The 24,163-nt window shown below is 44.5% G+C and overlaps 1 protein-coding gene across 36 annotated transcripts in view; it reads right to left on the minus strand.

The window, feature by feature from the left end:
* Nucleotides 1-24,163, minus strand: part of KCNMA1 (potassium calcium-activated channel subfamily M alpha 1) — a 722,982-nt gene that overhangs the window by 212,338 nt on the left and 486,481 nt on the right. For 34 of the 36 annotated variants that reach the window (XM_053909605.1, XM_053909598.1, XM_053909595.1 and 31 more), the window contains 3 exons: nt 17,610-17,685; nt 15,299-15,469; nt 13,582-13,673 (listed from right to left, as the gene is read on the minus strand). In XM_053909605.1, the coding sequence (XP_053765580.1) occupies nt 13,582-13,673; nt 15,299-15,469; nt 17,610-17,685 (339 nt within the window). Of the gene's footprint in view, nt 1-13,390; nt 13,483-13,581; nt 13,674-15,298; nt 15,470-17,609; nt 17,686-24,163 lie in introns of all 36 variants that reach the window. The other 2 variants (XM_053909597.1, XM_019444690.2) reach the window with 1 other exon arrangement.

Consider the following 24,163-nt stretch of genomic DNA (forward strand, 5'->3'; position numbering starts at 1 on the left):
TGGATGAAGTGGATGAGTGTGACAACCTTAAGAATAATGCTTGACTATTACAAACTCTATCAGGGCTCACCAGAAAATTGCCAATTGCTTGTTAAATGGGTATATCTTCACTAAACGACCATGAGTATGCCTCTCTCATCATTAAGCCTCTCTGCCTCCAGAATGCAATCCCACACATTCTCCTCAATCACTCTCCTATCCTTCTTGGAGATGTCCAAGGGAAGCCAGGATGCCCCAGTTGAGTTGGAACCTGTTTCTGAGCTTAGTTCCACTGCGGCTTTTCAGAACGGACAACTTAGGGGAGGTGACCAAGGGCAGGAGGCATAAGAGGAGGATGCCGAGGGAGCCCCCAAACTCTTCAAGGCTCCAGTGAATGAGGCCTCCAGAGACTCACTGAGGCTGAGGTTAGCTAATGAAAACTAAAATCTACACATTTTTAAGATTCAGGTAGTGTTTCTTAGAGCCTGAAAAGTAATGGGCTCCACTCCACAGTCTCATGTTTATCTTAGTATGAGAATAGCCCCTGGTGAATGTTTAGTCTAGTACCTGCTATTTGGATGTGGAAACTGAGGCCCAGAGATTCAGTACAAGGTGAATGGCAGAGCATGAGCAGCCCTACCCCGTTGGTTTGGTGCCTTCTAGATAGAGGGAGGGCTGATGCCGCTGGGCTGGGAGTCAGGAGACTGGGGCCAGTCACTACAAAATGAAGGAGCCCAGACTGACTGGGCTGTTCCCACCGACACCGATGGATCCCCCCACAGAGTTCTAGCTCTCTGCCCTTCTAGTCCAGGCCACCATCACATCTTGTCTAGACGTCGGCAGTACTTCCTAATTCAGTTCCCTGTTCACCCTCCACACCGCCCCCCCCCCCCCCCAAAACAGCTAAAGAGCAAGGACTGAGGCAAATCTGCCTGCATCAGGTCCCCCCTGGGGGCAGGGAGGTCTCACATCGCTCTTTAGCACAGCCTCATTCTAGGAAGACAATGTAAAATGCACAGCTCTGGGCTGTTTATTTTTAAAGATACTATATCCATTTTTACTGGAACAAGTATAAAGAACTTAAAAAACCCATAGCTATCCTGTCACAATAAATCACACAGAGTAAATTGAAAATCCTATACAGCTTTCCCTGAATACATTGTGCTCACTTTGTCAGAGAGGTAGATGAAATGTGGCATATATTGATCTAGATGTCTCTGTAAAACTATAATATTTATATCAAATACATATGCTAGAATCTCTTCTGTCTTTCTGCTGAGACTTCTAATCATGCTCTTTCCATCCAACCTCCCCCAACCTCCCCCTGCCCCCCGCCCACACCCCAATGGTAGCCACTGGCTTGGTGGGAATGAATTTTAAGAAGGACTTGTCAGGGAAATTCAGCAGCATTTTATCACATAGAAAGCAGGCTGGGGGCAACAAGAGACCCACAACCCAAAGCACACAGTGGTCAGTACTAAAATTTAAAGTTATCCCTCCAAGGTTGAATTTGAACCATTCGGTGTCCACAGAACTATCTCTCCAAGACTCTCACACAAGCTAAGGTCTGGGCAGATTCTGGGCTTGACCTTCTGTATCACCTGGTGGTGCTTTCTGTGACTGCTTTGTCCCACAGCTTCCCCTACTTTGGATCATGTCCTTCAGGATGACTGTTAACCAGGTTTTCCTGTGAAGTGCAGGACCCCACTGCCTAAAAGGAAGGAGACTAATCCAACTCCTGCCTTCCCACTTCCTCCTGTACTGACAGCCAGTCCCAAAGGAACTGACGTCCATGCAGGGCAGTTCACCTATGGCCAACAAAAGCTAGCTCCAGACTGTGCAGGTCCCATCCTTCTGATGAGGGAGCATAAGGCAAGCCACCCGACACCCTGCATGGCCCCCCCACCCAGGTGGGATATGTGTGATATTCCTTAGGCACTTCTGCGTGCCCAAGAACAAAGGAAAGGACAGAAAACAAATGGTTACATTGACAGAGTCTCTATCAGTTTACAAATATCTTAGTAAAATTACCAGAAAGGAGCAATCTTATCAATAGCCTAATCTCCAGGAACTCCTACTATCTTAATGATGTTTTGCTAGAGGGAAAACAAAAAAAAAAAACTTACCTTAGTTTGACAAAACTAGGCCCTCAGTAATCTGTGAGTTTTAGCATATGGAAATCCCTTTAAGAAACTTCCTCTTGACTTCACCTCCCCCAACTCCATAGTATATATAACCAGTCACTCCTCACAAGCCCAGTGTAACTCTTTCTGCACACAGGTCCTGTCCCCATGCTTTAATAAAATCAATTTTTTTGCACCAAAGATGTCTCAAGAATTCTTTCCTGGCCATCAGCTCTGAACCCCCATCACTCCAAAACCCATCACTTCCATTCCACCTAGGGACCTGGCTCAGGACCTCCAAAGCTTGCTAGACTTTCCAGAACTATCTACTGACCAATGGACTGGTTGGTAAGGTGTGCTTGTCTTGGACACCTGATGCCATTGTAAGTGTAGAAGAAACATAACCATTAGTTAACGGCAAGATTGTCAGATCATTGGCTGATTCTGCTACCCCAGATCTGTTTCGAGTTTGTGAGAGAACAGTACATGTAAGGAGGGCAAAAATGAAATCAAAACAACTGTGAGTGTGTTTTGAGGCCATAATCCCAAACGCTGGCTTTAGCCATTTCTGGTTAGAACAAATGAAAAACAAAACAAGCAAACAAAAAGCCCAAGGAGGTTTGGAGATAAGACTTCCTACCCAGGGCCACAGCTAGTACTTTGCTAATTACAAAGAAAGGAAATGCCTTCTCCCTCCTAGTGAGGAAGAGAATAAAGTAATCATCTTATCCAGCTGTCAATAGAGCTATTCTGGAAGACACAGGCTGTTTTGCAGTTTCCCTAAAAAGGGGCAGAAGGCTGAGCAAATAGATCCCAACAGTGCAGCAAAGGCACCTCTATAAAACAGAGCCGCAAGGTCACAGGACAGACTATTGGGAATGCCAGCAGTGAATACTGAGATGTCCTGACCAGAACAGAACTTTCTGCACAAAGTAGGTGCATCTGATCATATGCAGATGGTCAGGACCTAAACAACGCCAGAGGGGTCTATATCTACACCTCCACCATCCTAGATCACAATTACATCTCCATAATTAGGCCATGCCCAAGGAATGATCAAATATCTTTTGTAGCCTGTTGTCTAAAGGAAGCCTCAGTCCACGTCTTGAAAATAAATTCTGAGAACCTCAGGAGGCATTGGCTGTACTGATATGTGCAGCCCACACCCTCTCTTCTGTCAATGGCACCTCATTTTTAATTTGGGGAACCAGTCATCCCCAATGAGATATAGTGTTGGGACCTTTAATCAAGTTTCCCTGCCCGAACTAGGCCAATCAATACTTCTTTCTCAGCCTTGAATGGAGTGACACTAAGTTCACAGTGGGATCCATCCTCATGCAAAGCCCTATAATGACTATCTCTGAGTTTCTGCTTGCTGGGTCCCAGAGCTGCTTGCCTGGCTCAACTCTGTCCTTTCTGGGATCTTGCTCTTCAATTTTTCTCTGAATTCTATAAGGTACTCTAACCTTCTAAAAAAATTCCTCTCCTGCTTAAGTTAGCAAGAACCAGTTTCTGTTGCCTATAATCAAAGAGCCCCTAACTGGAAGAGTTGTTTACCTTAACCTTAATTTCTCACTTAATTTTCACAACAACCCAGTATGCTGGTATTGTTTGGGTTTCTTTCTCTCCCCATCCTTCTTTCCTTCCTTCCCCCAAGAGGAATTATACACCGATCTTAAGTAAGCAATTCCATAACTGCCCGACTCTCTCACAAATTACACTGTGTCTCTCCCCAATACCCTTGCCCTTCCACATTTTATTCATCCCTTTACTGCAGACTTGGTAGCCTTTGGCCATTTTCAAGCAAGTCAATCTTCCTTTGACCTGGTTCTTCCAATCTTAAGAGAAATCAGGGCACTGAATAGCACTTTCCTCTATGCAGATCAAAGTAGATTTGCCTGTCTCTACTTGGTAATGCTGCTTCTGAATAAGAGGCACCAAGAGAAGAGAAGACTAAGGCCAAGGTCAACCATACCCTTCAGGGATGAAGGCGGAATGGGGGGATAATGAGTCCAAGCACAGAAATGGCTCTTACTTTTGCCCTGGTAAAGGGGAGGTCTGTTAGCTTTGATGTGCAAAGCGAGCCCCACCTCCCTGCTAACACTCCGGGTAAATCATGCATCATGGCCCTAGAGCATATGTTGTTGGGACTACCTTCCCATAATGACAATCAAGTTGACACATCCTGGCCTTGTTCCCCAGCCACACCCAAGGGTGTTGTCCCTGCTAGCATATGCTGCTAGCTATCCAATCCCCTCTGAGTAGATCCAGCACACTTGCAAAGGCCTCAACTGGCCTCCAGCATCTGTTACACAGGTAAGAACTGGGAGGAATTCACAGGTGTCAGGGTTGGCTGAGACATAATACACCACAGGGGCACTCAGGGTAGCGTCAGCAGCTCCCCCACCTTCCCAAGTCTCTCCATATCCCTCTTTTACTGGGCCCATCATTAAAACCATAGGTTTTTAGGTGCACAAGTCACCCCGCTATTACCTTTGCCCAAAACTGCTCCAAAGGGTACATTTTAACAATATGAATTATCCAATGCTTTTGGAAGCATTCCCTCTGAAATGTTTGCAGTCTTTATGATTTTATTGAACAAAATTCCTGCCAAAGAGCATTTCACTGGGATGATTCCCTACATAATCAAGCCTCTATTTAGCTACCACTTGTTCCTTGGATGGTTCTGATTGGTCAAAGTCTCAGGTAAGCTCCAGGAGAGCAAGAACCACATTTTCTTGCTCATTCTTTAGCCACAGCACTTAGCGCAGTGACTGGAACATGGCAGGGGGTCACATACTTGTTAGCTGAGCAAACATGCTGGGATGGCAACTTTCCTAAATCTGTTCTATATCCTAGCCAGCATTTGCCTTTGAGTTCAGTGGCTAAGGTTGCAAAGCCTCGCCAGAGACGGGCATGAATCTACCTCCGAACCTCTATGTCCCCTAGTTAAGAAGGGATAGGAAGGGGGGAAGAGATTGCTTTTACTGACAACTGGTACCATATCTGGAGCAGTCCCCATGGTTCCGGGGTGGGAACAGATCATTGTCATGCAACACTTGTACTAGATGTGGGAGCCCAAACCCTGAGAGACACAGAATCAGGTTTTCATGAGTTTCACATTACAACAGCCTGTAAGTTTACTAGAAGGAGACACTGGGCTTGGACAGCTAGAGAGTTTCCTGGTTTATTTTCAGTGTATGATGGCAGCAGCAGTGGGCCACACCCAAGTCTACTAGGAACCACTTTGTGTGGCTCTGGAAAGGCTTCCAACACAAGAAATGACATAGCAGGAAGACAGAAAACACGGTGAAACTTACTCTCGGATGGTGGTGTTTGTTGTTTAGATTTGGAAACTACCCAGGGAGGATTCACCCAATCAAACATGAGGCTGAGCAGAAAGATTCTCTAGGGATTATAATTAGAAAAGTCATATTCAAAATTCTTTCTTTCTTTTTTTTTTTTTATGGAGAAAAGACTATCTGAGAGCAAAAGTCTAGGTTTGAATATGACTTTTTTTTTTTTTTTTTTAGGTACACAGTTCATCTCCCACCTACATTTCTATTCTTGTTTTCAGAACAATAGCTGGAACATTTTGAAAAGTGTGTGGAAAGGAAGAGAGACAGCAAGAAAGTGGAGGGGGGAGGGTGGGGCAAGCCTTCACTCCATTAGGTATTATCAGGAAATTGATTTAATATGCATCCAAGTCTCTTTAAATAGAGCTTCAAGTTTGAAAGGGGCTGAAGATGTGGCTTACAAGAATCCAAAGCAGATGCAAAGAAAGAAGCGCCCACATCCACACCCACCAAGACCCCTCTCATCAGAAAGGAATACCTAGCATGTTACATTATACAGTACAGCATCTAATGACACTTGCTTTCGGTATCTGCCCCTCGGTTCTGAATTTCAGAAGTAGTAAAGGGGTCATTTTTCCAAAGTATTAGGGCAATCTCAATTCTTTTTTCCTCCCCCAAAAGTTTAATGTTAATCAAAGCAGAATGTCTAATCAGTCCAAGATGGTCTGTCAACTTGAATTATCTGTTTGTCTTCCTATTTACTGTATCTGTCTGTCTACAGTTCTTCCTATCTTTGTGAAGATCAGTTATTGGGGCCTGTGTTTCCTTCTGACTAGAATGGCTACCAGATGATCCTTCCTGGTGATATGTTGATGATTTGCTAATTTATGGCTTTTAAAATCTAGGAATCTGAAAACATTGCTGGGAGTTCAGGCTGGGAATCACATGGGCCATGCAAGGAGAGGACTGAATGGCTTCCCTGTCAAAGGACAGACGTTTGTGTGAAATGCAAAGCCTCAGTCACATTTCAACCAGAGTGATGTCTGTGATCTAGAAATCATAAATGGCACCTTATAGGAAACACTCTCTCCAGGAGTAACCCCCCACCCGCCACGTCAGGCTTTGCAGAAGCGAGAGTGAGTGTTGCCCAAGCTGTACGTAGACGGGAAAGGAAAGGAGGCCCATGGTACTTGGCCCAAGACAATACCACACGAATTAACCCCACATCCTATTCCCAAGTGCTGGAGTCAGCCCTTATCAGAAAAAGTACACATGGAAATGTTATTATAGGAAGACGGTCACCTCTGGGAACCAAGAGGAGAGGCTTAAATAAGCTCTGATTTTGAACTCCCCAGCCACTTTAGTGGCCAAATAATATAATGCATAGCTCAAGAGAGATGTGGCATATTTGGAAATCTTCATGGGTTTGAAGAAGTACATTTATACCCAGTGCCTGTGTGTAGCAAGCACTCAATAATCACACGTGGAATGGACGGTGAAGGCATGACTCATGCTAGTTCCCCTAGGCTGGGGTTGGGGGGATGGCTATGGGGTAGACTGAGTGAGTCTTTATAAAGAAATATGCTTGACCTTTGAACAACATGGGGGTCAAGGCACCGACCCCTGTGAAGTCAAAACTCCACATGTAACTTTTGACTCCCCCAAAACTTGACTACTAATAGCCCATCATTGACTGGAAGCCTTACCAATAACATAAACAGTCGATTGACACCTATTTTATGTGTTACATATGGCACAGACTGTATTCTTACCATAAAGCAAGCTGGAGAAAAGGAAATGTTAAGAAAATCCTAAGGCAGAGAAAACACACTCACAGTTCTGTACTGTATTTATCTCAAACAATCCACGTGTAAGTGGACCTGTGCGGTTCAAGCCCATGTTGATCAAGGGTCATCGGTAATGCCTGTTTGGGCACAGCAGATCGTTTAAGATTCTAATTCTTTGAAAAAGCAAAAATTGGTCTAGAACCACAGCAGGCAAAGGTTGAGTGTGGTGGAGAAAATGGAGCGGAATTTCAAGACAGCCAGGCAGGAGGGAATAGAAAGTGGTCTCATAAAGGAACAAAGGCCACAGAGAGAGATGGATGAGGAGACCATTTCTGATATGAGGAGACACAGAATTTTAATAAGACCCGCTAATAAGGAACCAGGGAAGATACGCAGGGTACCCTCTCCTGGTAAGTCTGTGGAGAGTATACTATACAGGCGAAATAGAGCCTGAAAGGAAAATAAGATTTTAAGACTTACTCCCATGGTTGCAGGACCACGGTAGTAGGACCAAAGACCAATGGTTGTAAGCGGAGTCCGTGTGACATGAATTTTAAAACTAGGGTGTTGACTCCTCTCAGCCTAGGAGTAACAAAAGCTGGGGTGCACAGCCACGGAACAGGCTGTGACATCCCCTCCTCTGAAAGGTCACCTCCCAGGACCTCTTTACAGTAAGTCACCCCTGTTCTGCTGTATAATAGGATCTTAGTCTTTTTCGTGTTCATTTTTGCCACATGTATGAACATTTGTACTTGGTATTTTCTTCAGTCATAGCCTTGCTCATTGCCTGTAACCTCCTGGCGACTGTAATGTCCTTGAGGACAAGTCCCACGGGTTGCTTGCTCACCACCGAATCCTTGGCATCCAACACAACCCTCATTGTGCCGGGCACAGAGGCGCTCAGTGAACATCCGTGGACTGAAAATGAGCAAGTGGAAATGATAACAGGAACGGAGAGTGAGGCAGGAAACTAACTGTGTTCTAGTATTTCTTAGCTCTTGAAATTCTTATCTAAATTATTGAAAACTCTTTAAAATATAACCACCACATTAAAGAACATAATAAAGTACTCTGTTTTCATTTTTAAATGGAAAAGCATGATACATTCTGCCAACCTCTGTGGCTTTAGGGCTCCCTTTTACAATCCTGAGGCCATGTTGAAGGCAGACTGCCTTACTCCCCCCAGGAAGACCCAGCCTCCTGAGGGTAACACTTCCACCTACAGCTCTGCAATAAACCTAGAGAGTGGATCTTGCAGAGGACTTTTGGGGCAGGCGGGAGGGAGGGAGGTCCTGCTACTCTAATTTTCACTGGCAGTTAAGAACCCACCACCAAAGAAGTTCTCTAAACCGAAGGAAGCCAGGTGGATATGTCTGCCAGGGCAGGGAATGCTCTTCTTAAGATGCCATGCAGGTAGACTCTGCCTAGGAGGGTGTCTGCATCTGGCAGATCACTACAATCTGCCATGGCTGGTAACCTAGGAAGTGAGCTCCCCAGGAAGAGGTTGAAAGTGTTGAGACCCACAAATAAGGCACAATTTTGGTCAATGATCCGTCTGTCTATCCTTGAGAGCCCCTCATTGTTACAAGTGTACAAGAGGTAAATACATTCCTAGTCTAACCAAATGAGAAAAATCAAGGAAGAGACGGTTCAGTCCCCTCCCCACCTTTTTGTCCTTGGGGTGGGGCGAGGATCCTTAGAGGCAGTAGGTGAGCAGAAGGAAAACACAGGACCACAGTGATACTCGTGCATTTCTCTTCCTTTCCATCATGTGCACGGTGTTGTGGCCCCACTTATGGGTAGAGGTGGAAGAACAACCATAGGATCATGAGGTTCAGAACAAAAAGGGGTCTCAGGAGATGATCTTCAGAGGCAGCACGGCCCAGTGAAGCAGACTGCCCCTTGGTTCAAACCCTAGATGCACCCTTTGTTAGCTGTGTGACATCAGGCAAGTCACATAACCTCTCTGTTCCTCAGTTTCCTCGCCCACTGCAAATGGAGATGATAATACTTCCCTTTGGTGGTTGCTGTGAGAATTAAGTGATATGCAAGTTTGTAGGTATTCTTACTGTCAGAGAAGGCAGTCCTAGGGCTCTGGGCTGTAACGAGTCACTTCTCATCTACAAGTACCCCCAAAAGCTTGTGACCCAAGCTTTGTCTATATAAAGAAGAGTTCTAAGAGAAGCCACAGTATTTAAGTTTCACAAACAACTTTCCTGAATTGAAATTAGAGCTAGCTTAGTCTGTGACAATGGTTCCCTCAACCAGAAGAGAGGCCTAGCCTCCTCATTCAGCCACAGAACCTCTCCTTCAAGAAGACTTCATTCACCTCCCTGGTCCCCTTTGCCTTCTCCTTGTCGTCTATTTTACCTTGTCCTCTCTGTGTGTCCTCTCAGCATTTGGCTACAGAAATCAGTAGAATAATCCAAAGCTATCCTATTCTTCCTTGTCCCAAACACCTGGCCTAGGACTGCCTCAGTTGGGGGCCCCAGAAGCCTATCATGGGAAACACGAGGTCTGGATGGCTCCCTGGCCCGGCCACCTCTAACAAGGGGGTTACAACAGATGGATTCCTCTCTGTGGCTGATTATTTTCCATGGCCCTTGGCCATGTGACCTCAGACCATGATCTTGTCAGTTCTCATAAACTAACCAGGAGTGGCTGAGTCACACGCAGAGAGGAAATCTCAGGGGGGATCAGCAAGGGCCATGGGAGGAAGGAGAGCAAGCTGGGACCCAAAGGCCATGGGAGCCTCACCCCGCTGCTCCCCCACCTCTGAGCAGCTTTGGCCTTACATGAAGGGAAGGAGGAGGCATCGGCCCCGGGGGTCAGCTGGGCTGTAGGCAGGCTACCCTTTTGAATAAGACCTGGGGTCTCAGCCCGAGAGGACAATTGTCCCCAAGACCTCCAACCCACAGAGACTGCCTGCTGAGGCCACTCATTGAACCTCTGGTCATTGACACCCAATTCCTATTCTTAGGAGCCCTGATGCATCATAATAAGATAGAGAATAGCTGACATGTCCCCACATCTACTGCTAGCTCTGGATGTCCTGTGGGAGGTCAAGTGAGGAACACTGAAGTGAATGTTGGAGGAAGCCAGGCCAGGCCTTTGATCCCATGTTGACGGTGAGGACGTGCCGGGGATGCTATATGAAGTGTTCACATTATGTCAAACACATTGATCAAAACCGAAAATGAGGTGCCAACAAAACCTCCATGTTCTCCAATATCCTGAAATTGGGTGTTGCGTAAACAAAACCCTGAACTTTTCTGCCTAATGTGTGTGTGTGTGTGTGTGTGTGTGTGTGTGTGTGTGTGTGTGTGTGTTTACTTTAAATCATCTTTAGATTTCAAAGTTGTGTGTCTCCGTAGCTTTTGGGTCACAAGTTACCTTAAATTCTCTGACAAGTTAATGCATTGTTAGAGTAATTCTGAGTAAGATATGCATGTGTAAACAAATCCCTTAACTATGTATGTGTTTTAATTACATTCTGGGCATTCACTTGATGAAATCCTGGGGAGAAGAGTGTACATACGTGTATCCATGAATACAGCACATGTATTTTTGCATACACAAAAACACAGGGCAAAGCACGCTATTTTAAGAGTCTGAGCTCTATCTTTCAACAAAGTTTAGCTGCTTTCCCTTTGCAAATGCATTTAATTTTATCTGGAAACTTTTTGACGTTAGAAATAGAACAACTGTAGTTTCTCATTATGTTTGCTGCCAGAATCCATGCTTGGTTGCTCAACTAAAGACCTTATATTGCTAATTACTACCACATGCCCATATCCCAAGCGAAAGAAAACTTATTGATTCTGACAGCCCATTCTCTCAACGCTGAATTCCAAATGAAAACTCAAATTTTGGCCAAACATAACATTTCATCAATCTTGTTCTACTGACTGGAAAAACAACATCAAACAAAGGGTGCTAATGGCCCTTTATTACCGTTCCTTTCCCAAGCTTATATTTTCTGATGAAAGATCTAAGTGACCAAAGGGCTTCTTTAAACTACTTAGTAATTAGCTTTTGAACCAGGAAACAATGCGTAAAGTAAAGTGAACGGTCCCAGTGTTGATGACAGGACCGACTCTCTGTCCTCAGGGTCGGGGGACATCAGAGACCCAAAGAGAACATTAAAAGCAAAGTGTGTATTTTCCTAAAGGGAGACGAAAAAAAGAGACAGAGAAAACACCAGGCTAAAAGCCGGTGGTAAAAGATGACAGAGATGGAGACAGAACAAAAGCTGCGGGGAGTCTGTGATCTGAAGTCATCAGCACTCGGGGGTTTGAGTGGAGGTGCCAGGGCAAAAAGATGATGGGATCAGACCAGGGGTGGGTGAGTGACTGCTGGTCTCAGTCCTCATCTGGGATGCCCACCAACAAAAGCCACCCGCCACCAGGCCCACCCGCACTGGACTAGGGAAACTAGAGGGAAAAAAAATTTTACCTGGAGGGAGAGTCAAGAAGTATTTTCAGCATAGACTTGGGGGCAATTGACTTTATTGGCTTCTTCGGGGGCAGTGACAAGGAAATGCTGGCCGAGGTAGTGGGGTGGGAGGAATAAAGAGAGCCCATGCCCTCAGAATGCCTTCTGCTTTATGGCGACCTGTTCACACCTTAAAGGCAAAATGGACAGAGGAGCTGTTTTTCTCTTGGCAATGGAATAAATGACCAATGGGAATCTCTGGACTTATCTGGCCTTTTGGATCCAACCAATGGCCCAGAAATCAGAACAGCTTGGTTCTAATCTCATCCAGGGTTGTTAAGATAATAGGGAGAGGAGGGCTCCATTAGAGGAAAGGTGGAGGAACGTGCTGCCTCTACAGACGAGACGCCAACTGGCCTCCTCTCGCTCACTGTCCTTTGTTCCTTTGAAAGGAAACTGGTGTCCTGTGGGCAGTTCAAGAAAATGAGTCTTTTTATTTTCCACCTCTTCATTTTCTGAAGGAAGGACAGGACACCTGAGCTCAGGATGCACTGGAATCACCGACAGGAGATGAGGTTTGCTCCATCCAACATGATTACTGGGCCCAGAGGAGATGGGGGTGGAGGATGGGGAAGGGCAATGCTATAGTTTTATTTTCTCTTAAAAAGCAAAATAGGCTATTCAAGAGTTCATCTGAAAATGTACTGGGGGAGGGGGACCTAGTTATGTGATAGGAGCTTCTATGACCGGGAAGGGGCCTGAGTGATGAAAATATTCTCATCTTCATCTGCATGGTAATCACTGGGTGTGTACATAGGTACAAATCCCTTGAGCTGTACTTTAAAGCTATATACCTCTTACTTTATGGAAGTTAAAACAAAAACCCAGAAACAACAAAAACAAGGCTGAGTGCCCAAGAAAAAGTTAAAAAAAAAAAAAAAAAAAAAAAAAGTAAAGAATGGTTGCCACCAGCCCCGCCTCTCCAGAGGCCTTCTCCTCCCAAGACAGTGCTCTGGCAGAAGACAGAGATGGTAAGGCCCTGCCATTTACTTAGGAGTCAAATTTCAGGTTGATAACGAACCCAGACACTGGTATTGATATCAATAAAACGATCTGAACACAAACTGAAGTAGTCCCCAAGAAGACAGCATTGATGTATGGGAAGTCAAACAAAAGACCATCAGGAATAGCATGTGGTACCCTAACATACCATAAATGTAATATGTCTTGCCCAGAAGGAATTTCAGCTGAGTAATGAGTCCCTTTGAGGACACGTTCGGTGCCTCCTGGCTAAAGAGAATTGGTTTCCTGGCTGCCACGATGCCTTTACAGCAGGCAAGGTGACCTTTTTCTTGCCCTCCCTAAGACTTCCCTGCTGGAGTATGATCCCATGTTATTGCTGCATGAAAACAACCCCATAGGATGGCATCACGTTAGTCTGGGGCACCAGAATGTAATCACTAAGCCAGTTGAATGAGCTTGGTTTACTTGGTAGGGATTAGAACAGAAGATACAGGCCCAGTAATCTACAACCCGTTCCAGGAGAAACACAGTGGGTCTCTCAGAAAGACGGGTGGGGAAGAAAGGCACGAACGGGTGGGCACAGGTCTGGATAGTCAGTCCACAGGTGACGTCACATCCCACACAGAATGTGGCCCTTCCCTCACAGAAGCACCTGGGTAGGAGGAGGGAGGGGCGGGATTCAGGTGTCACCGCCATAGGGGCTCTTGAAAGTCACTCAACCACATCTTTTCTGATGTAACTGACTTACTTTCTGCCTCCATGTTTGTTAAAAGTCCCGCCGAATTTATTCCGATTCAGGATGAGAGCAGCAATTTCGGGCACGTAGCGGGCAAACATTGCCTACATGCATGAAACAAAGAAACAAGAGCCAAAAAAAAAAATGGCATGCAGAGAGGATTCTACCGCAGCAGAGGCAGCAAAACCTCTTGGCATACTTACTTTCTTCCACTAACCGCACTATAGGAGCCCCCGTATTTCTTGCGGTTTCCTATTAATTCTATGATTTCAGGGACGTAGCTGGCAAACATGGCCTGAGGAGAAGACAGGAGACAGAAGAGAGACTGAAAAGACAGGCCAAAGAAAGGGGGTGACCTTTTCAGAGGGGGTGGGGGGGGTCGGAACACTAAGATCCGAAAACACAAAGGGGTTAGAACTGCAAAGGTATATACCACTGTGGTGGGTTGTAAAAATAAAGGCACAAAAAGGGCAAGCTCCTGAAAATACACAGGACAAAACAAACATTAACCAACCCGGACAACTAAAAAAGAAAAACAAAAATAAAAAAATCGCAGTCGAGAAAAATACAAAAGAGACAGGAATAAATAAGTTGACATCTAGCGCTTCTTGCTAAAGGAAAGTCAGTAAAGGGGGTGCATGCTGGTGAAATCACACACACACACACACACACACACACACACACACACACACACAACTGCAAGAGAAGACCTTTCTTTCTAGGTAAAATTCACAGGAGAATCAATGCCTTTATGAGTGATGAAAGACAATAAACATCAAAAGAAGATTAAAATAATATAAACTTATCCAGTAAAAAAAAAAATCACTAAAAAGCACAAAAGGTAAATTTAGGAAATCATGTGGGGGGGTGGAGAAGAAAGGAGAAACACAAAACTGCCATGTTTTGCCCAACAAACATTGTGCTTGTGGCTGGATAAGTGGGTCTCGTTACCTACAGGGACCTCCCTGATGCTGAGGAAATGCTTGTGTTAGCTTACACACGCACATGTACATTTAATATACATTTTTAAAATGTATATATGTCGTATGCATACAGAACAGAGAGATGTATATGCATAGTACAAATGTATGTGCCGTGGACACATGTGAAAGCTGTGTGTGAAGTAGGATTCTAATCACTTACCACATAACAGTGCAAACATCTAAACTTCACCTAAGTTACTTTGAAAGACAAAATGCAGCAACCCCCAATATGCTGCCAGAAATCCCCCTTTCAAAAATTACATCCTAACTGACTGTTATGACCTGCAAAGACCAGAAAAGCAAAGAGCAGAACCTTCTGACTTACAAAGGGGGAGGGAAAATATCCCATGTGTTGCTGCATAATGGAGTTGGTTGGTTCTTTACAAAACCACCCTCGGCTCACCTAATGATGTCCACCTGCATGAGACCAGTAGGCTTTCCATCCTCTGCGGGCACCCTACTCTCTGGGGCAGACCCTGGCCACAGTGTTTGTTGGAAGTTAGGAGAGGATCGTGAAGGATGTGGGGGAGCTCTTGAAACCGCAAACTGTCTACCGAGTATCTATAGCATCTACTGGGTCAGGTGACAGCAACTGTCCTTGCAGAGGGTATCAGCTTCTGAATCATATTACTAAAGAACAGACACTCTCACTTAATAAGTGAGCATCACTTTCTTAAGACAATTAGGTTTCCTCCTGGTGAAAAGGCTGACCCTGACAAGGGCAGTGTGCCTGGGTCTCTGGGGAACAAGTCTCATATACCAAAGAAATATGCAGTAAAGCCACCATTGCATTTGGATGGACTCGGTCTGATTGTAACACTAAGGCAATCACTTGCTTGCAATGAAGAAACAGAGTCAAAATACAAAGCTTTAAAGAAATGGATAACGGAAAATATTAATGACCATAAAAATCAACATCATAATAAAGAGCTTTTACCAGTCCCCCGAGGATGAAGAAGACCATGAAGAGGCGTCCAAGTGTGGTTTTTGCGTAAACATCCCCATAGCCAACAGTGGACATTGTGACCATGAGTAAATAGACGCATTCCCAATACGTAAGAGCCTGGTTGTTTTGGAAATTTTCCCATGGGTCCCCTGAATTCTCCACCTAAAGCAAGGGGACAGGGAAGAAAAAGGATGACATTATATACATATGATAAACCAGGGACACAAAAACTCCAGCGGGCTGCTTCCGGGTACACAGCCACCTCAACACAAGGTGTCTGCTTCCCGGGTAAGTTCTGTAGTGATGACTCAGAATCCAGCTTCCCATCCCCCTACTGCCCCACTCCCCCACCCCAGACAGGTAACAGAGAAAGTGGAGAGGCTGTAACAGAAACATATCTTCCTAGCTGATTGGGACAAAGAGGGGAAGAAACAAAGGTAAATATCCCTAGGTTTTCTTCTCATTGTTAAAGATTTGAAGCCAGCTGAATTTTAAGGCATTGCCCCTGGCTACGTTTTACAGTATCCTCTTCAAGGGAAGAGCCAGAGAGCCCTGCCCTGACCTTTCTCTGTGAGTTCCTGCTCAGTCTCGGAGGGCCTGGCTCATGCACTCCCAAAGAAATTCTAAACTCCCCCACAAAGGGCCTTGTCCTTTCATCATTCTGACCAAGGCGATTGCCCGGTGGGCCTCCCTCATGCAGATCTTACACCCGGACCCCAACCAGCATCTCTCGGAGTCTGACTCTGCTCTCCTGACTTTGCAGAATGTCAGGGATGGCTCTACCCTGCAAATGGCAGGAATTTCCCTGAGAGCACGAAAATCGAGCTCATGAGAACAATTTGCTTTTGTGCAACTCGTCAGACCAAGGTTCAGCAAGCGTTTTCCGTAAAGGAAAAGATAGTAAACATTTTCAGTTCTGCGCAACACAGTTTGTGATCTCTGTAGCAACAACTCAACTCTGCAGAAGGTGAATCAGCCAGAAGCAATACTTACACTAAAGGGGCATGGATGAATTGGGAGCCCTTTGGCCCCAGGGGTGCAGGCTGCCCATCTCTGCTTTAGACTTTACAAAACACTTCCCATCGAATTTGGTCCACCAACAAGTTGTGAGGTAGGCAAGAGAGATAATTCGGGAGAGAGGGAGATGGGTGGGCTGGGCCTCCAGGTCTACCCCAGATCCCAACCCTGCAATATCCCCTGCCAGTGTTCTACCAGCACAGCCCCTGTGGGCAGTGAGCCTCCAGGCCTCCAATCCCCCAGGCCTCCCGCTCTTCCTCTGCAGAAAGGTTCCAGAACTTAGCCTCTTTCACACATGACTTCTTGATCCCAACGTGCCATTTTCGTGGAGGTTTCCTGGTGAAGCAGAAGCGACTTCACAAGATAGTAAGGTGAGCTCACTGGCCTACCAAAGACCACATTTGTGATTGGGGTGATTACCTACTAAGAGTGATTTCAGCCAAGAATTCCATCAACACAAAGGGGTGGGTGGGGAGCCATCAGATCTACTAGTGAGAGCCCTGGCTTCCATGCCAGGCTGCCTTCCTCTGCATGGTAATTACATAAACCCCAGTGACGTTAGGTAACTAAATGCACCCTTCCCCTCACTTAACGCAGATAGAGGCTTTCCTCAGCAAGGGAAAGGCACTTTTACTCAAATCTTTAGAATTAGATGAGGCTCCTTCCAGTTTTAACAGTTTGTGTTTGTATGAAACATGCTTCCAACAAAAGCTGTGTTCCCTAAAAGCAGGGATAAAAGTCGGCCTCCAGGAGGTGAGAATAGCTTGACTTAATAATATAAGCCTTTCAAAGAGTCATTAATTTAAAAGAATTAACATTTTTGAGATACAAAATAACTTGACAAGCAATCAGGCAAAAGAATCGAAGGTAGCTTTTTGTAAGGGGGAAGTGGAGGGAAATTAAGGGATCTGAATTTGTTGTTCATTAAGAGATGTGGGTCAAACTTTCAACCTTGTCACCAACACATTTTCAAGTGTTGGCTGAGGAAGCACTGCCATCTTGTGGCTGCCTGGAGTTACTGCAGACAGAATGAAAAATCCCCCAACCCGGTGAGCCGAAAAATGCAGGTTAATGGAGCGAACATCATTCACCATTCGGAATTAGTTTGGGGTATAGGGTTGGACACCCAGACAATTGTGCAGTTGCCTCTCCTTCTCTTACATTCTTCAGCTAGGCTGAAGTTTCTCTTCAGGGAGAAAAATTTCAGGTACTAAAATGACACGGTGGGGGGGGAGGGTACCTGTTGCAGAAAAGCCAGAGCTGAAGCATCTTCAAGGATACTCACCAAATGGATGAACCCAGCTGCTGTTAGCCATGTGCTGATAAATATGGAGAGCAGATTCACCAGCTTGATGGAATTACTGTGCAAAAGAGACAATAAGCAAAATCCCCAAGTTACAAAAAAAAGACCATGCTGGGGCTGCCTTCCAGAGTGACAGCAATCTTTAGGGGACAGGCAGCCCACCTTCACTCTCCAGTGTTTCCTCCATCATAAAGAAATGTCCCAGAAGACAGCATCAGTAGCTAGGTAGGGCCAGAGCCTACAGAAAAATGACATCTGGGCCACTAAAAGTGACCCCTAAATTAACCCCTCCGTTGGGTTTAAATTTTTTTAATTAAATTTTATTTTGAACATTTTTATATCTATAGAAATATGGAAAGAAAAGTATAATAAACACTTATATGCCCTTCATCTAGATTGATCAATTAACAGTTTTGTACATTTGTTTTGTCTCTAGGAGCACCTGGGTGGCTCAGTCAGTTAAGCATCCAACTTTGATCGTGGCTCAGGTCATGATCTCACGGTTTGTGACTTCAAGTCCCATGTCAGACTCTGTGCTGACAGCACGGAGCCTGCTTGGGATTCTCTCTCTCCCTCCCTCTCTCTCTCAAAATAAATAAACTTTAAAAAAAAATAAGGAGGGGCACCTGGGTGGCTCAGTCGGTTAAGCATCTGACCTCAGCTCAGGGCATGATCTCACGGTTTGTGGGTTCAAGCCTTGCATTGGACTCTATGCTGGCAGTGCAGGGCCTGCTTGGAATTCTCTCTCCTTCTCTCCCTCTGTTCCTCCCCAAATTGCACTCTTCTCTCTCTCTCTCAAAATAAATACATATTTTAAAAAAATAAATTAAAATTAAAATTAAAAAACATAAGGAAACCATGCAACACAGCCACACTACAGCTGTCATACCTAAAATAATTCACATGAATCCAGGAACGTCATCTAAAATGCACTCTTCATTTGAATTTTTCCAGTTGCCCTGAAATTGTTTATTGATGCTTTCATTTTTTTCACCCTGATACAGGAACTAACCAAGATTCAGGGACTGCATTTGGTTATTATGTTGCTTTCTGTATTCCAGGGGTCTTGAAAGTTTTTCTATAAAGGGGCAGGTGGTAAATATTTTAGGCTTTGTGGGTCACAGCGTCTCTGTAGCAACTCTTCTACTCTGCTGCTGTTGCATAGAAGCAGGAGAACGAATGTGTCTGTGTTCCAACAGAACTTTATTTACCAAAACAGGCAGTGAGCTGGATTAGCCCTTGGCCTATATCGTTTGCCAATCCCTGCTTTGTTCTCCTTTAATCTATACCCCCCCCCCCCCCGCCGCCCAACTCTTTCTGTTTGTTTTCAAAGACATTTAATTTTCTTTACACTCAGGTCAGCTGCCTTATTTATGTCCCATATTCTGATTTGTCTAATCGTTCCCCCATGACAAGATTCTGTTTATATGCTTCTGTTAAGAGTATCTACCTGGGATGGCATCACATCAGAAAATCTCAATTCAATTACCCTAGGCCCAGTCATTTGGTTAAGGTGGGAACATCAAATCTTGCCACCAAGAAGAGCCCACTTCCTTGTAATTAATATGTCATCTGTGCAGCAAGAATCTGAGACTATATGAACATCCTATTCTCTAAAAACCTCATGCTGAATAATTTCAGCATCCATCAGTGTTCCCTGAGTGGATCATTTGGGACTCACTACATTTTAAGCATCCTGAAAGCACAGGCCTTGTCTGTCTGGATCCTGGGAACATGAGTCCCTGGCACATAATAGGGCCTCTATGCATAAGTACTGAATGAACTGGTCCCTTCCTCTGCACTCTCCATACTTAGCTTCACCAGGCTCACTCCCACTGGAGTACAGCTCCTTGAACGCTGTCATCAGCAGGTCATTTCTCTGTCCAAAGACTCCCTGTTGGCTAAATGTTATTATGTCCAAACTCCTTCCATCCTCAACACTGGCTAAAGTTGCAGGCTTAACCACCACCCTCTTCTACATAAACTCTTGAAACTTCTGTAGCAGCCAAACCCGGGTATTACATCTTTGTTTATGCTACTATCATAGGTGGTCCTTCCCATCAATGCAAATATTTCCCTTTCTTCAGAGCCTGGTTCAATCCCCATGTCCTCATTAATATGGTCCCCCACCTGCAATACAAGGTGACTCCTCATGGCTCTTACTTTCAGGCACTTGTTGGTAATCGATCCCAGTGTCTTAAGACATCTTCTGTAATGTTGTTTGGATTGCTTTTGTCTCATGTTCCTAACTGCATCTTGCAGAAACAAAGTCTATCTTCTGCCTCTTTCAGTCTCCCTATAGTGGCTGAACGCCACCCACAGGGTAGTTCAGCCCATTATCCTTGACAGATTGTTTTCTGCCCTCTCCCATCTCTTCCTCACAGGGATCCGATGATGTAAATCCTGAGAGTTTAAGATCATGGTTAACAGTAATGGCTTACACTTCTATGGTTCCTTTATGGTGCTTACCATTAGCTCACTGTTCTAAGTGCTTTGAGTGTATTAACTCCTCTACTTTTCACAATGACTCTGTGAAGTCATCCAAATCCAAGCTCACATGGTGAGCACCAGAGTTGGGATTTGAGCTGGGGCAGCTTGGCTGCTGAGTCTGCCCTCTTGGCCGCTACACAGTCACAGCCTGGCATCTGTCAGAAAGTCTTCCTTGATTGCTAAAGCAAAGCTGTGTCTCCCCCCATGCTCTATGCATAGGATAGGAGAAGGTCAGAGATAGCTGCTCCACGGAGGAGAGAGACTATGTAGACACACTGATTAACCTCTTGAATTGCCACAAAAGAGAATGGAAAGGAAAAATTCTGATAATTACATCTACACTGGGGTCACCATGTAGAGGAAGGCGGGGTGGGCTGCAGTCCAAGGTAGCACAGGGGTTGAAGGAGAAGCCCCTCAGTGGAGGTCAGATCAGTGGCTCTAGGACAGGCACGAGACAAGGGTCCAGTTTGCCTTTTTCTTCAATCTTCTTTTCTTTAAGTAACTGAGCAGAGGAACCCATGGTCTTAGTTTTCTAGAGTTGGTTCTAACAGTTCAAGGAAAGAATAACCAAATATTTTTAATTTTGTTTGATACTGATCTCTTGAAATGTGTGGAATGACTCCTTTCTGGTTCAAAAACAGAAAAAAACAATAAAAACGTCTACTCTGTCATTCTTGGTCATTTCTAGAGTTGCCAGATTATGAGAATTGCCTATAAAAATTGCCAATATTTATTGAATCCCTATTATGTGCTATGCACTTTGTTGGGTTCTTTATTTTCTTCAGATTTTTACCATTTACCTTTTGATATAGGTACGATCACTGTCCTCACTAACCAAATAAACTGAGGCTTAGTGTACTTAAGCAGCTTGCCTGAGAAGACATGGTCGGAACATCTAAGTGGTGGAGTTAATAGTCTAACCAGGCCTGTCTGATCCAAATCCTATTTAACGCGGTAATTCGGAGAAGCAGTACACAGCTGTTTTTATTGTTCTTTGTTTTGTCCCATATCTCTTCCTCAAGGACAGCCCAGTCCTCAGCCTCTAGCGCTCAAAGGTTCCCACCTCTCCCTCTACCTGGGTGGCCTGAGGCACACTGGCTGATGGAGGAGCTCCCGGCTCTAAAGGGCTCCTAAGTAAGGCCTATCAGAGGCATGTCTCAGAAACTGAGCAGGATAAAAATAATCTTTTTCCTTCTGAGATTTGGGTGCAGAAAATATTAAGTCTGGAGCTCTAGAAGGCCATCTGCCCTGGAGAAACTCTGTCTGAGAATGTAACCTAAAAGAAATAAAGAGAGAGGCAGAATCCTGATGAGAGAATCTGAACCCCTGGATCCACACATGCTCAATTCTCTCTTGAATCCCAGTCATTACTAAGGCTGGTTCAAAGTAGACTCTGTCACTTGCAATTAAAGCCATCTGCCTACAACAGAAGGGATTGGTAGCCAAAAAGCACGTGGGCGTGAAGCCTATATGAATGAATGAATGAATGAATGAATTTAAAAAAAACAAAAACATAGATATAAGGCATCCACCCAACGAGCCACTGGGGAAAGCAACTCTGGCAATCAGTGAACTGAACATTGTTGTGGCTGAAACACCATTATGTCTTGTTCCCAACTAGTTTCTTAATGGGAAGCCAAACTAGAGCAAAACCCCCTGTCTCTACCTTGTTACTCCTCCAAGGTGTGAGCTAACATTGGAGCATGAGAAGCAGTTGAGGAACAGGTAGCCATTAGCAAAGGGAGAGATCTCAGAAAAGCGTGTATAAATAGTCCTCGATTTAACAATGGTTCAACTTACGACTTTTTGACTTTACGATGGTGTGAAAGCCATCTGCATTCAGTAGAAACTAGATTTTGAGTTTTGGTCCTTTCCTGGGCTAGCAATATGCCGCATGATTTCTCTCATGATTCTGGGTAGTGACAGCGAGATGCAGCCCCTAGTCAGCCACGCGATCACAAGAGCAAACAATCGATACACAGCCATTTTGTTTTTCACTTCCGGGACAGTATTCAGTAAATTATATGAGCTATTCAGCACTTTAATATAAAATGGGCTTTGTGTTAGATCATTTTGTCCAGGTGTAGGCTAATTTAAGCGTTCTGAGCATATTTAAGGTGAGGCTAGGCTAAGCTCTGTGTGAGAGGTTAGGAGTATTAAATGCATTTTTGACTTATAGTGAGTTTATCTGGCCATAATCCCATCGTAAGTCAAGGAAAATGTGTAGTGTTCATTTTCTCAAAGGGTAATTAAATACCAAGTTGATTCACTTACAAACTTCCAGATCCTTGGAACCTGAACAAAGCAGTGTCCCACCAACCACCATGTGGAATGCTCTTGAGATATTAAAACTATTGCAGCCTTTGAGCCTCTTGGTGCTTTGGAAAAACAACCTAAATATGGTGATTACTAATTTCTAAATAATTGTCACAATGATATTAATAGTGCTTAAGGGAGTTCTTGCTGTGCGTGGAGTTCATCATTGATGATGAAAGACTCTGTATTCAGTGCTGAAATCTGATTATTTTATGGCATTATCATCATTACAGATCGCTAGTATTAGGAATTTGCTTTCCAAATTAAACTATACAACCAGGTAATTATCTAAAAGCTCTGTGAAAAAGATGCAAAATTAACTCTTGGTGCACTTACTGCATATTCTGAAATTTGAACCTCACCAGGTTGCACAGGGCTCCGTGGGAGGAGGCATGGGGTAGCAGGGCCAAGTTTGTGCACTCTGCATGGCAAAAGGGGGCCACTGGAAATAAGCATAGGTTTTTGGCCAAAGCCATGGGTCTGAGCCAAACACAAACTTCCCAATGGCAAGAATGACTGGAACCATTCGGATTCAAGCCCCTTTCCCATGCCTTGAGGGAGGGGACTATGACCTTATGAGAACCTAACTCATAAAGAAAATCATTTCTATGTTGTCCATTTTCATTGCTGCCTCCCCAACTCATGAGTTCTCCATAGCCATTGGAGAAATTTACATTACTGGATACAGTGAATTTTCCAAGGGCAGGCACAGATATCTTTCTGTTCCTATAGATCAGAGACCTTTCCAGGACCCCATAGATACTGGAAGAGAGAAAGTCTTTCTCTTTTTGAAAGTATAGCTATAAACCCAGAGCTAACACGAGCCATCTTTGCCCTCAGTGTATTTAACAAGACATGTTTTGGTTAACACTAAAAACGTCATCCACTTTCTACAAAGAAGGGCAAATCTGTCCCTGTTCAGCTTGTCCACTATTTTCCTCCATTCTGGCTAAAGTTACAGCCAGGTGTCAATGGGTTTATTTTGTTTTATTATTATCTCTGCTAGACAGATGTAAGATATCCACCCCTGAAAATTCACTTGGACTATACTACTTTGAGATGAATATTCTGAACTCTAAGCAAAATCAGGTTCTGGCAATTCTTCCCCTTTAAGTAATCTCTCTGCCCCTCTGCCTGCTCTCCACCCCAACTTGCCCTGCCTAAGGCCATTTCCTGATACCACTCGCCTGGACAACTGCCTTGACTGGTCTAATGCTCTACAGTCTTAGATGCTTCAAACTCATCAAACAATTGGTGGACTAGTAGATCTTTCTAAAATGTAAATCTGACCACATTCCTCTCCTACTTAAACCCTTCAGCAATTCCCTCTTGCTCTCCAAGTTAAATCCATGATACCTGAGAGCCCTCACGATGTGGCCTCCACCTGCACAAGCCCTTGCAGTCTCCATAGGGAATACTCTTTTTTTTAAGAACCTAACTTGGAAGTTCGTAAGGGTTGGGGAAGTTTTACTTTATCCTTTATGCTTTTCTACGTTGTTGAAATGTTTACAATGAGCTATAGTCTGCTTTGATAATTAGCAAGGCCGTTGCCACTTAAAACAAATTGTTGGGATGACCCATGTCTTTATCATCAGCCTGTACACACGAAATGAGATCAGAATGACAGCCTTTAAAACAGAGATGCTTATTTTGCGCTGAGTGTAGAATAAGTCTGCTCTCATCTGGGAGTCTGTTCGCCAGTTTTCAGAGCCACTGAGGCACCGCCAAAG

The sequence above is a fragment of the Panthera pardus genome, unplaced genomic scaffold (assembly GCF_024362965.1).
Source record: "Panthera pardus isolate Hobbes unplaced genomic scaffold, ASM2436296v1 HiC_scaffold_22, whole genome shotgun sequence".
NCBI classification, from domain to species: Eukaryota; Metazoa; Chordata; class Mammalia; order Carnivora; family Felidae; genus Panthera; species Panthera pardus.